Source organism: Pelodiscus sinensis, chromosome 4 (assembly GCF_049634645.1).
Source record: "Pelodiscus sinensis isolate JC-2024 chromosome 4, ASM4963464v1, whole genome shotgun sequence".
In the NCBI taxonomy this organism is placed as follows: Eukaryota; Metazoa; Chordata; order Testudines; family Trionychidae; genus Pelodiscus; species Pelodiscus sinensis.
The window spans coordinates 68,183,439-68,196,166 of NC_134714.1; the positions used below are offsets into that span (position 1 = coordinate 68,183,439).

At 42.9% G+C, this 12,728-nt stretch overlaps 1 protein-coding gene and 1 long non-coding RNA gene across 6 annotated transcripts in view; one reads left to right on the forward strand and one right to left on the reverse strand.

Annotated features, from left to right (window-relative positions):
• The window catches only part of DPF3 (double PHD fingers 3), a 228,061-nt gene that overhangs the window by 147,595 nt on the left and 67,738 nt on the right, over positions 1-12,728 (forward strand). For all 4 annotated transcript variants that reach the window (XM_006130318.4, XM_075927282.1, XM_075927281.1 and 1 more), the window contains exon 6: positions 3,152-3,230. In XM_006130318.4, coding sequence (XP_006130380.1) covers positions 3,152-3,230 — 79 coding nt within the window. The remainder of the gene's footprint in view (positions 1-3,151; positions 3,231-12,728) is intronic.
• Positions 3,254-12,136, reverse strand: LOC112546961 (uncharacterized). Of its 2 annotated transcripts, none has more exons than XR_003090697.2 (3): positions 12,017-12,136; positions 5,238-5,353; positions 3,254-3,382 (listed from the first exon to the last, which is right to left on the reverse strand). It is a non-coding gene; the product is annotated as an uncharacterized LOC112546961 (long non-coding RNA). The 2 variants fall into 2 exon arrangements; XR_012903466.1 differs by lacking the exon at positions 12,017-12,136 and adding an exon at positions 11,588-11,685.

A 12,728-nucleotide genomic window follows, 5' to 3' on the forward strand; every position in this document is an offset into this window, starting at 1 on the left:
CCTTTTAAATTTTGTTTAACTAACTTCTTCATTTTTGTTTGTGTAGTTCCCCTTTCTGAAATTAAATGTCACAGTGTTGGGCTGCTGAGGTGTTTTTCTCACCACAGGATTGTTAAATTTTATTATATTATGGTCACTATTTCCAAGTGGTCCAGTTATATTAACCTTTTGAATGAGATTCTGCACTCCACTTAGGACTAAATCAAGAATTGCCTCTCCCCTTGTGGATTCCAGAACCAGCTGCTCCAAGAAGCAGTCATTTAAGGTATCAAGACATTTTATCTCTGCATCCCATCCTGAGGTGATGTGTACCCAGTCAATATGGGGATAGTTGAAATCCCCCACCATTACAGAGTTTTTTAATTTGATAGCCTCTCTAACCTCCCTTAGCATTTCATAGTCACTATGACTGCCTTGATCAGGTGGTTGATAATATATCCTAATGCTATATTCTTATTATTGGAGCATAGAATTACTAACCATAGAGATTCTATGGAGCATTTTGGCTCATTTAAGATTTTTACTTCATTTGATTCTACATTTTTTTTTATATACAGTGCTACTCCCCCACAAGCACAACCTGTTCTGTCCTTCTGATATATTTTGTACCCTGGTATGACTGTGTCCCATTGATTGTCCTCATTCCACCAAGTTTCCATGATGCCTATTATATCAATATCCTCCTTTAAAACTGGGCGCTCTAGTTCACCCATTTTACTATTTAGACTTCTAGCATTTGTGTATAAGAACTTTACATATTTGTCACTATTTATCTGTCTGCCATTTCTTGATGTGTTAGATTCTTTTTCATTTGATTGTGTCTCATCTGATCGGACCCATACTTCCATCCTCTCCTCCTGACTAGAACATAGAGCATCTCTATTAATAGAACTTGCCCTAATAGATGTCTCTGTCCGATCCATGTGCTCCTCCGCACCTGTTGGCTTCCCCCATCCCTTAGTTTAAAAACTACTCTACAGCCTTTTTAATGTTAAGTGCCAGCAGTCTGGCTCCATTTTGGTTTAGGTGGAGCCCATCCTTCCTGTATAGGCTCCCCCTATCCCAAAAGTTTCCCCAGTTCCTAATAAATCTAAACCCCTCCTCTCTACCACAAATTGAGACTCTGAAGCTCTGCTTGCCTACCTGGCCCTGGACGTGGAACTGGGAGCATTTCAGAGAACGCTACCATACGTGTCCAGGAGTTCAATATCTTTCCTAGCAGCCTAAATTTGGCCTCCAGAAGCTCTCTCCTACCCTTTCCTATGTCATTGGTACCTAAATGTGCCATGATCACTGGCTCCTCCTCGGCTCTACATATAAGTCTATCTAGATGTCTCGAGAGATCCGCAACCTTCGCCCCAGGCAGGCAAGTCACCATACAGTTCTCCCGGTCATCACAAACCCAGCAATCTATGTTTCTAATGATTGAATCCCCCATTACTAGCACCCGCCTTTTCCTAATGACTGGACTTCCCTCCCCCGGAGATGAATCCTCAGTGCAAGAGGATACCGTAACATCCTCTACAAAGAGGGTCCCAAGTATGGGATCATTTCCCTCTGCTCTAGTTGAATGTTCTTCCCTGAGCCTTTCATCCTCCTTAACAGCACAGGGGCTGTGGGTGACAGGGGCGTGATCACATGAGGATTACCTGTTGTGATTCTTTCCTCTGGGCCATCTGGTGTTGGCTACTGTTGGCAGACAGGATACTGGACTGGATGGACCTTTGGTCTGACCCAATATGGCCATTCTTATGTTCTTATGTGCTGTCTGACTAGAGGTGAGATAGTTCTACAGTGTCCCAGAAAGCCTCATTTATGTATCTCTTGGCCACTCTTAGCTCATCCAATTCAGCCACCCTGTCCTCCAAAGCCCGTACGCAGTCTCTGAGGGCCAGGAGCTCCTTGCACCAAATGCACACATATGCCACCTGCCAACAGGGCAGGTAATCATACATGCTACATTGAGTGCAAAAAATAGGATAGGCCCCACTCTGCTGCTCAGTTTCGGACTGTATTCTCTCCTACACCTACTTAGCTTATTGATAGGGTTTTTATTTAAATCAGGAAGTTTTGTTTTTAGTTTAGTTTAAAAGTTTTAAAGAATGGCAAGTGTACTTCACCCCCTTCCAACTCCCCTTCAGAACTCCCTCTCTAAACTCGCTGTTAGCTGCCCCTGTTCGTGAAGCTCCATGGTCGCTTACTCATGGGCTTTATAAAGCCCTGGCTTTCCTGATAGCCCCACCCCTTGGCTAAGGCTCAACCAATGAACAGAGGGTTATAGATTTCAGATCCTCGTTAAAAAGCTTACAGCTTCCAACTGCCGGCCACAGCACATGGTCCTTCAAACAAACAGCTCAGCACTTGAATCACCAGACAGGCAGGCAGGCAGGCAGGCAGGCAGGCAGGCAGGCTCAGCACACAGTTTCTTTCAGGCAACCCACAAACACAGACAGCCACTTACCTCAGGGGTCACGTATTCGCTCCTTCTTTGCCTGGAGAACTCCCTCTCAAAACTCCCTGTTCGCTGCCCCCGTTTCTTGTCACAGCCATCACCATAGTAACTGGTGCCCAAGTTGGCATTCTCAGCTGCGAATGGTGAAAGACTGAATGGCACTGACACTGAATTCCACTCTTATCCCTAGGGTGGGGACAGGGCAGAGCTTTATGGCTAAATCAAGAACTTCAGTCTCCTGGGCTGTTTTGCTGGTGAAAGGAGCTAGCCTAAGATGTACTTTAAAAATATTTTAAAAAAAAGAAAGCACCACACTTGTACCTCATAATGTTTTGAGCCTGTTGTCTGACTGATTTCACAGTAGCATTACCTCTAGCCACAAATGGCTTTATGCCCTCCCATTCATTCGTTGATTAGGCTCAATACTTGAACACCACCTCCTGTGACTGGGGGACTATCTCTTGACTGACTATGCAGTGGCAGTGAGACAGGAATCATTATAGTGCTGTGACTAATCAGGTAGGGGTATCTATTCGAAGGGACCGCTGCTACATTTAAAGCTCAATGAATATACAGTGAGTTTTAGAAAAAGAAGTTCCCTGTAATCTACATTTAGTCCCTAATTTATGATGGTTGGGGCAATTGAAAGTTTTGAGGGGCACCACTGGAACGGTGTTGACATCCTTATTCTCATTGTAGGCTCGGGGATCTGGAGGTGGAAGGAGAAGGAACGATGCTGCATCCCAGGATGACCATGACAAACCTTATGTTTGTGACAGTAAGTAATACCCAGACCACCAACTCTGCTTCTGGCCTGGTTCAACCAGATCAAATGCAATCAGGGCGTCATCTTCTCCTTCCCTGCCAAGAGTCCTGCTGCTTCTGACTTGTATGTCTTGCACTTGCTGCTGCTGCTGCTGGAGTTTTGTCCTGAAGGAAAGAAAATGAAGTTCTCAGGAGGACTCCACTTCTGTTGGCACTGTAATAACTCACCTCTCATGCTCTTTGTCAGTCTTTCTCTTTGTGGCTTCTCTGCCTTCCCTCCCCCACTCTCCCATAAGATTCATTCTCTATTTCCTTCTCTGTTTCAGATAGTTACAAACAAAATCTTAACTCAAAAATCTCCGACAAAGGTATTTCACCTATATGTGCATCTCACTTATGTTTGTGGTGATTCCCTTTCTTTCAATCCTTCCTTAAATCTCAGCAGGCTAAATCTCCAAGTCCTAACTCTCCGGCTGCGTCTAGACTGGCAAGTTTGGAAAAACTTGCCAGCTGTCTACACTGGCCGCTTGAATTTCCGCAAGAACACTGAAGATCTCATGTAAGATTGTCAGTGTTCTTGCAAAGATGCTATGCTGTTCCCATTTGGGCAAAAGCCCTCTTGCGCACATGCTTTTGCGCAAGAGGGCCAGTGTAGACAACGTGGTATTGTTTTGCGCAAAAAAGCCCCGATCACGAAAATGGCGATCGGGGCTTTCTTGCGCAAAACCGTGTCTAGATTGGCATGGACGCTTTTCCACAAAAAGTGCTTTTGCGGAAAAGCGTCCGTGCCAATCTAGACGCTCTTTTCCGCAAATGCTTTTAACGGAAAAACTTTTCTGTTAAAAGCATTTGCGGAAAATCATGCCAGTCTAGATGTAGCCTCTTAGTCCTAACTCAGACTGAGCTTGTGGGCACATCAGTGGGAGCTGTTCCTTCATAAACACAGACTAAAACCCAACTGACTCCTAGCTCTAGCTTCCTGTTTTTCCCTTTGACTTTCCATACCCTCTGCTCCCTGTCCCCCACTCCTCTCCTTTTTTTTCCCTCCCCGCCTTCTCTCCTATTTATTTTGGGTCTGCATATCCTAAACTCAAAACTCTGGTCATCTGAAGAAGTGGCCTGTGCCCATGAAAGCTCATGATACCATCTACATGTTTTGTTAGTCTGTAAAGTGCTACCAGACTATTTGTTGTTTTTTCCTGTACAGACTAACTCAGCTACCCCCTAAAGCTTCTAAAACCCAACTGTCCTGTAGGGTTCAAATACACACCAAAGCAAGGTGTGATGGTAGCACTGGTTGGCATACCCATGTGGGCATTAATCTAGGTAGCTCAAGTAACAACAGTATTGTATATGTGGTGGTAGAGGCTTCTGCACGGGTTAGCAGCTGCAGTGCCACCTGCCAGGGACTCTGGGTACGCAGCTCAAGTGGCCAGTCGGGACTGAAGACCATGCTGCCATATTGTCACTACAATTGTTAGCCTAGCTGGCTTGATTAAAGCTAGCTTGGATAGGGCAAACTGCACCACTATCACAGCTTAATTTGCTGTGTAAATGTACCCTCACTCTCTGTGAGTAGTAGCTGACTCTGTGATGGGTTCCATAGGGAGTACATGTGAATTAAGGCATTACTCAAAATGAGCAAGGGTGCCAAACTGTGTTAAAAAAAAATCCCCATGATTTGGCACAGGACATATTCATTTTACTGCTAGGATCTATCTACTGACATTTTTCTTCTTCTTTTCAAGTCTTTCTTACTTTGGTATAGCCTACTCAGTGAATGACATCCTGGGCCAAACTCATCTTTCTGAGCATCTCCCACTTCAGGGCCTAGGATAGACTGTGTGTGCAATAGGAATTTCTGCTATCAAATATTACCTAGCATAGAAAGTGCCAACTCACCAAAGCTAATAGAGTGCTGTTGTCACTGAGTTGGTCCCAGGATATTAGCGAGATAATGTGGGTGAGGTGTTATCTTTACTGGAAAAGTTGGTCTAATAAAATATATTACCTTACCCACCTTGTCTCTTTAAAAGCTAAGAGTCAGGAGGAGAAGGACTATCTTCACATGTTGGTGGGATCTGGAATGAGTTGGTACACCCACTTCTTTCTGCCCCAACTTCCCAAGTCTTCCAGCTGCAAAAAGACCAATAATCACAGTAGTCATCTATGAATCTGTATTTTTTTTTAAAATGAAGAAATCTGGAACATAGATGTTAGACAAAAGATTTATTCCTGACATTCCAACTAGGCTCTTTCACAGTGATGTTGGGTGACTCTTGTACAGTGCTATGATTTCCAAGTGTCTTGCTTTGGCACTACGAATACAATGGGGTCTCAATGGATGGAGTTCCTTAATGGAGTAATTGATTTGGGAGGGAGAAAGTAAAGTCTTGCATATGAATGGGAAGAATGGTCTCTAGAATATCTGCCCACAAGTATAACCTGATCACAGGAGGAGGAGGAACTCATTAGGGTGAGAGGATGGGGGAAGTCTGTGCTGGTTTCTACGTAAGGATCTCATTTTACGTTGTAGGGTTTGTCCAGAAGTTCAACACGTATTTTCTGCTTAAAATTCTGAGCCTTTCAGTGAAAGTGGATGTATGGGTGGGATTGTCTATATTTACATTTTTGGAAATGACCCTGCATACAAGGACATTTCTGCAGATTATGGGAATTTTAAACATATTGTGACTCTTTCTGTAGCCAGTCATATTGTGACCACTTCCCTAGTGAAAGTATAAATGATCTAGCTCAGCTGCCAGATCACCCAGGCACCTAGTGACATGCAGAGAGGGTGATTCCCAGATAACGTGTGACATATCAAAGAAGGCAACAGAAGGCAAGCTAAGGTTATGGTGTCTGTAGTATTGATATTATTTTGCCCAACTTTAATTCCTGGTTTATGTTTTAGAGCATAATTTTTTGGTTTTGAAAAACAAATCTTCCACAGTCCCCGTGGCTGAAACCTTTCATTTTAAAGCAGGCCTGCACAACATACAGTCCCCAATGCCCTTACTATCTCCTTTCCCAGCATCACCCTGTCCCCCCTCCCACTGACACCTCCCCTCCTGCCCTTTTCATCATTGTCTCCACTTGGCCCCCTGGCATTTGTCTCTCCTGCATCCTGTCCCTTGGTGCCTTCCCCTTTCTCCTGACCTGCCCCTCTCCCTCAGCACAAGCCCCTTCCCCTCCCCCACCTGGCTTCCGCCTTCCAGTTTGCGGGGCTGCCGGAGCCTTTTTGAATCCGGTGGTCGCCGGTCATGATGTCACAACCGCACATCATGCTAGCGTCCTGGCGTCTGTCGGCATCCTGCTCTCTGGCTCGCACCCTGCCTCCTCGCGCCGGAGCTGCACGCAGGCAGCTTGGTGGCGAGACTTGCTGCACTTCCCCCTCCCCAGAGGCACTCCGCTCCTCCGCCCGGCCGGCAGATAGGATGGGGCTGTGCTGCCCATAGTGGTCACAGGCCGCACAGTGAGCCCCTGCGGGTCGCATGCGGCCCGCAGGCCATATGTTGTGCAGGCCTGTTTTAAAGAAACATATGATCAAAAGGCAGAACAAAAACAAATTTGCTAGGAATCTAGACTTTATACAATAACCTTTTCTTATCCAAGTTAGATGGCTAAGAGAATGTTATTACAGGTTACGTCACTATGGGGGAACAGAAAAAGGGTTGCTCCAGCGATAATGCCAAGTTTCTTATGTGTTGTCCTCCCCCTTTCTTTTAGTATATATTAGAACTTATATAAATATTAGTAGTGAATAATTTATTTGACAAATTTCAACCTCTTTTCTATTAATGAATCATCAACAATCAGTTTAAGATTTTTTAATGTTAATTTATTCAAAATGACTTGCCAAATATTTTTGGCAACTATATCTTCATCAAAAGATGGATTGGGAGAAGTTTCCGTCCAATATTCAGCATACAAATTCACAGCTAGATTGGCTGGTTTTAGATGGGAACATACAGGTTACATCATTACTAGTGTGAAAAATTGCCTTCATGAGTCCAGAATTTGCTTTTCCTGCATTTTCTCTGTTGTAGAGAGTGCCTAATGACAATAATTGTATCTTGTTTTCCATATACAGTACTACCTTTTTTGTGTGTGAAGACAATAATGTCTCTCCTCCAGATCTCTTATCAGGCTTGCTTGTGTTCTCTGCACTTTATCTAATGTGTCTGTTAGGCCAAATTAAACCTAGCTCACAGTGGAAGGCTGAAGTAGGGTAGAAGAGAGGTATTAGGTTCAGTAACTATTTTTGCTATCATGTTATACTCATAATACTTCTAATTTTCACCCCAAATTTTCTGTTTCTGCAAATATGCCAGTCAGAAAAGGTATTCGTTTGAATTTTTGTGGAAAGTGAACAAACCCAAAAGGAGCACAGACAGAACTGAATGGAAGCATTATTTATTTATTAAAGGATATACTCACAGAAAATTCTTTGGGGAATTTGCCCAACTCCACTTCCTCATTTATAAAACTGTGTTTATAGGAAACAGAATCTACTTTAACAGCAGTGTTCCCTCTAAGCTGCATGGCAGCACAGCTTCACAGGTGAGTAATCAGATCTGCACAGACAATGAGCTCCCTGCATGGAGCCCTGAGTCTCTGACTGGGCAAGGCTGATTAATCACCTATGAAGCTCTGTTGCTGTGCGGTTTAGAGGGAACACTGCTCAACAGTTGTCAGTACTTGCAGAAAGATCTGTGAGGCTGCCTGTCCCTGTATCATCCGCATGGTTGTGAAGGAGCTAACCCTGAGCCAGGGTTAGTCTCTTCACCTCTGACTTCTTGCTGGCAGACCTCCTACCAATGGACGATGGGAATTCTACTCCAGAGAAGGAGCTCAGCCCTGACCAAGTGGGGAGTCAGGGACAGCCAGTTATTGGATACATATCACCATGATTTGGTTGTCTTTGAAAATCAAACATCTTTACATGTGGAATTTTCCTTTTCTGTTTCTGTAAAAGGCAGATTGCACATAGCTTTGTCAAGTGTTTCTCCTCTCTGTTCTGTTTCACTGCTTCCTCTCATCTCTGTGTTACTCTCTATCCATGCTTTGATCAAGAAAAGCTTACTTTATATAGCATTCTTTGTGTTTAGACTCTTTGAAGTTGGAATCCCAAGTGAGCTTTTTAGTCCATCCTCATCACAATGGCAAAACTAGTTTAATTCTTGCTATCATTCCTAGTGGACCGGTGACTAATCCAGCTTTGAGTGTCTCTAGTGATGGTAATTCTTGGCTAGAAGCTTGTTCTGTTGCCCAATTGTCCTTTTAGCTGTCAAGTTTCTTCAAATATTTAACCTGCATTTTCTCTGTTGTAGAGAGTGCCTAATGACAATAATTGTATCTTGTTTTCCATATACAGTACTACCTTTTTTGTGTGTGAAGACAATAATGTCTCTCCTCCAGATCTCTTATCAGGCTTGCTTGTGTTCTCTGCACTTTATCTAATGTGTCTGTTAGGCCAAATTAAACCTAGCTCACAGTGGAAGGCTGAAGTAGGGTAGAAGAGAGGTATTAGGTTCAGTAACTATTTTTGCTATCATGTTATACTCATAATACTTCTAAGGGTATGTCTACACTACCCTCCTAATTCGAAATAGGAGGGTAATGTAGTCATGCCGCAATTGCAAATGAAGCCCGGGATTTGAATTTCCCGGGCTTCATTTGCATAAAGCCGGCCGGCGCCATTTATAAATGCCGGCAGTTCGAACCCCGTGCCGCGCGGCTACACGTGGCACGGAGTAGCTAGTTCGGATTAGGCTTCCTAATCCGAACTAGCTGTACTCCTCATTCCACGAGGAGTACAGCTAGTTCGGATTAGGAAGCCTAATCCGAACTAGCTACTCCGTGCCGCGTGTAGCCGCGCGGCACGGGGTTCGAACTGCCGGCATTTATAAATGGCGCCGGCCGGCTTTATGCAAATGAAGCCCGGGAAATTCAAATCCCGGGCTTCATTTGCAATTGCGGCATGACTACATTACCCTCCTATTTCGAATTAGGAGGGTAGTGTAGACATACCCTCATATAGCATATTCCTTTTGTGAATATGTCATGAAAGCTAGAAAGGCAATAGTCCTATTAGATTAAGTAGTTCATTTTTTGCCAGTGCAGTACTGTATTCTCCAGTGCTGTGTTTACTTATGATTTAAAGATCTCAAGCAAAGAGACTTTCTCAACGGCCACATTAAAATAGTCTTCATATTTCATATACCATTTTCTTCTCTATGCTAGATTCTACGACCCCAGGTAGTTGTCCTCCAGCTTCAATTTCTTCATTTTATAATCTGTCTTACTTGAAACATGTTACATTTATCTTTATTGGATCACACAATTATTAATCCAATAACTGATTTCAATTCATTTCTCCAATCTATCAGGCTCATGCAGGGCATTTTGTGTTATCTTCCTAAGTCTCTGTGATCATTCCCAACAGTCTGTCCACTGCACACGTGATTCTTGTATTCACCACTCCATCTGCCAAATCAGTAGGAAAAAAATATAGACTGGCACTGAGATGGACTCTTGCAAGAGCCTAAGACCAGTTTTTCAAAAGCATTTGGGGGCTTAAAGTTGCAGATAGGCACTTAGAGGAATTTCCCCCATGGTATCTGAACACTTCATAACCTTTAATAGGTTTATTCTTACAACGCCCCTATGAAGTAGGGAAGTGTTGTTATCCTCATTTTACAGTGGGGGTGAGGATGGGGGCCCTGTGGCACAGAGAGCAAATGCTCATGGTCAGGCAGTCAGCCAGGAAGTCAGCCCAGGTCTCTCAAGTCCTAAGTTAGTGCCTCAAACACTGGATCATCCTGACTTCAGTTTACTTTGAAATTCCCAGTAGTTGTACCCTTTGGTGTATAAATGTAAACCCTAGTGAATATTTTGAGCTTGGCATTGAACTATTAATATTTTCTCTACATTTGATATAAAAAGCAGCCTCTAACTCCAATTCATTATATGTTGATCTAATTTTCTTGTGTGTTATTGTGGCATAGTATCAAAGGCCTCATTAATGTCAGGATACATTCCCTCTGCATTTCCTTTATACACTAGACTTATTCTGTTAGGCTGGGATTTTCAAGCATTGTAAGGGAGTTCCACTGAATTTCAATGTATTAATTGTTCTAACAACTTACCAATAATTGAAATTAAATGTGCTCCTCTTCTATGCTTCCCTGCCTTCTTTCCCCACACCTTTAAAATTGGCATGGTCCTGCCATCTTCCATGGAGCAAACATCTATTGATCTCAGTGGAAGGTTTTCTGGAGCAAGGACTTCAAGATCAGGCATTATGTTTGCTCTTTGTCTGGACTTGGATACCTCACCTGGCTTTTTTTATTCTCAAAAACATTAACCATAGCTTCAATAGTGCGTCCACTAGCCTCTTGAGCTCTCTGTGGTAAATATCACTCTGTCCAGATGATCTGAATCCATTCTGATTATAGCCTTGTGACATGCTCCCTCATAAGTCTGCTTTGTGCCACCCTTCCCTTGATAACTATCAGAAGCTTATGTGCTAAACTATGTGATGACATTGCTCTCCTTAGTGAAGACTGAAGAAAAAGTAGCTATTTAGGCAATAAGAACTAGATTAAAACAGCACCAGAAATTGATGGGGTTACTCAATACTGCTATTAAGGATGGGGGAATAGGGTGATATTTGGATTAAGAGGGCATTGGAGTTCAGAGGGCCTATTCTTTGGATGATATTTAGATGTCCAAAGCCAAATATCAGCCTTTTAATCCATCCCTCACAAGACTCAGAGGGGTCCTGTCCCTGCAGCATGTCCTAGGCCTCTAATTACTGGTGGTTTTTCAATGCAGGATGATGGCAGTCCCAGCGAAACTGTTTGGGAGCCAATGTTAAATGAATCTGATGGTCTCCATCCAGTTCTAGATAAGTGTTTGTTAGACGATTTTATATAGACAATTATCATCACTCCTGCTCCACTTAGTGATTATTGATCCCATTTTTGGCAGTGTCAGTAGAGAAGTCAAGGATGAAATAGATATGGCGATTTAACACTTCTCTGACCGGTAGAGATGGACACTACTTAGATCAGGGTTGAGGCACATAGGTGGAGCAGCATGGGACTCTGGTGCTCTTTTAAAATGTGCTACTGGTGCTCTATGGATTAACAGAATTCATCAGTTTTCAGGGTTTACAATCCATAGCTTTCACCAGCAATTAGTATAATGGTCACATTTAAAAAAATGATATTTAAATGTTTTTTTCCCCTGGTCTTTAATGTATATATAGCCTGAAATTAGCACAGGTAACAGAATGTATCCAGTTGGTCAGCCCAAGCAGCATCACTTGTTATATGTTTGGAAAACCAGTGGGAAATATATTACCATTTTGTTATTGTGATCATCTATATTTGCAACATGACACTCTGGGTTAGCAAGAAGCAAACCTGCTGCTTTTCCACTGAAAAGGATCAGAATGCAACCTGTAGAACGTTAGAGATCTCTCCATGTTCCAGAATCTGGTTATGACAGTTGTAACAATGGAAACTATATTCCAGAGCCAATGCAAAAGAGGGTTGGAATTTTGTGTGTGTATGTGTGTGTGTGTGTGGAGAATAGGAGGTGGGGATTACAAAATGGCTCCTTGACAGTGATGAACTGAGGCTTTAGCATTTGACATTCCCAAATGCAGCACTCACGACTTCCCCAATTTCCGGTTTCCACTGACACATGGATGATTTTCTTCTGTCTCATTCTGGTGATAGATTTTGTGTGCGTGTGTATGTGTGTAGTGCTGACTAGAACATAGCTCACCTCTTGCCAAGGACTACGTGTGTAGCAGTCTCAGAATGAGAGCAGTGCAGCCAGTAAATAGCTAATGATGAAGCCTTTTGAGCCATGGATCCCAAAGCACTTTTGAAAACAAGAAGTGTTGTTATTCCCATTGTACACATAGGAAAACTGAGACACAGAGAAGATAAGTCACTTGTCCAAGGTCACAATGCTCTTCAGTGACAGAATTTGGAATGGAACTTTGTGTTGTAAGGTTCCCTGTGTAGGTAACCAAAGTGTTTCAAAGTAGGGCTTGTTTTCCCATAAAATAATTGTGTAAAATGTTAATTTCATGTTTAAAAATTGAAACCAATATAAGATAAATCACAGAAGAGCATCTGGTGAATGATTCTTAGTCAGAGTGTAATCTGCACCATTTCATTATGTGGCTTGCTCAGTCATTTTGTCCACAACATTGGACTCTATGGTTTGTGGCTGTCTGAATGCAAAACGTATCATTTAAGTGCAGGACGGACCAAAATGAATATTGGGCCAAACCCTTCAAAACATGGTTTGGTTGCCCGATTAAAGTCTAAGTCAAAAAGGGAGGACTTGTCTTAGTGTTAGGAGACAGGAGAAAAATCTGTCAATTGATAGACTCGTGTCCATCTATGTGGAAAGAGGGAAAAATGCAATGCTGTTTGATGGAATGCAAAGTACACAGTGAAATTTGAAAAATGCACATTCTTCACTT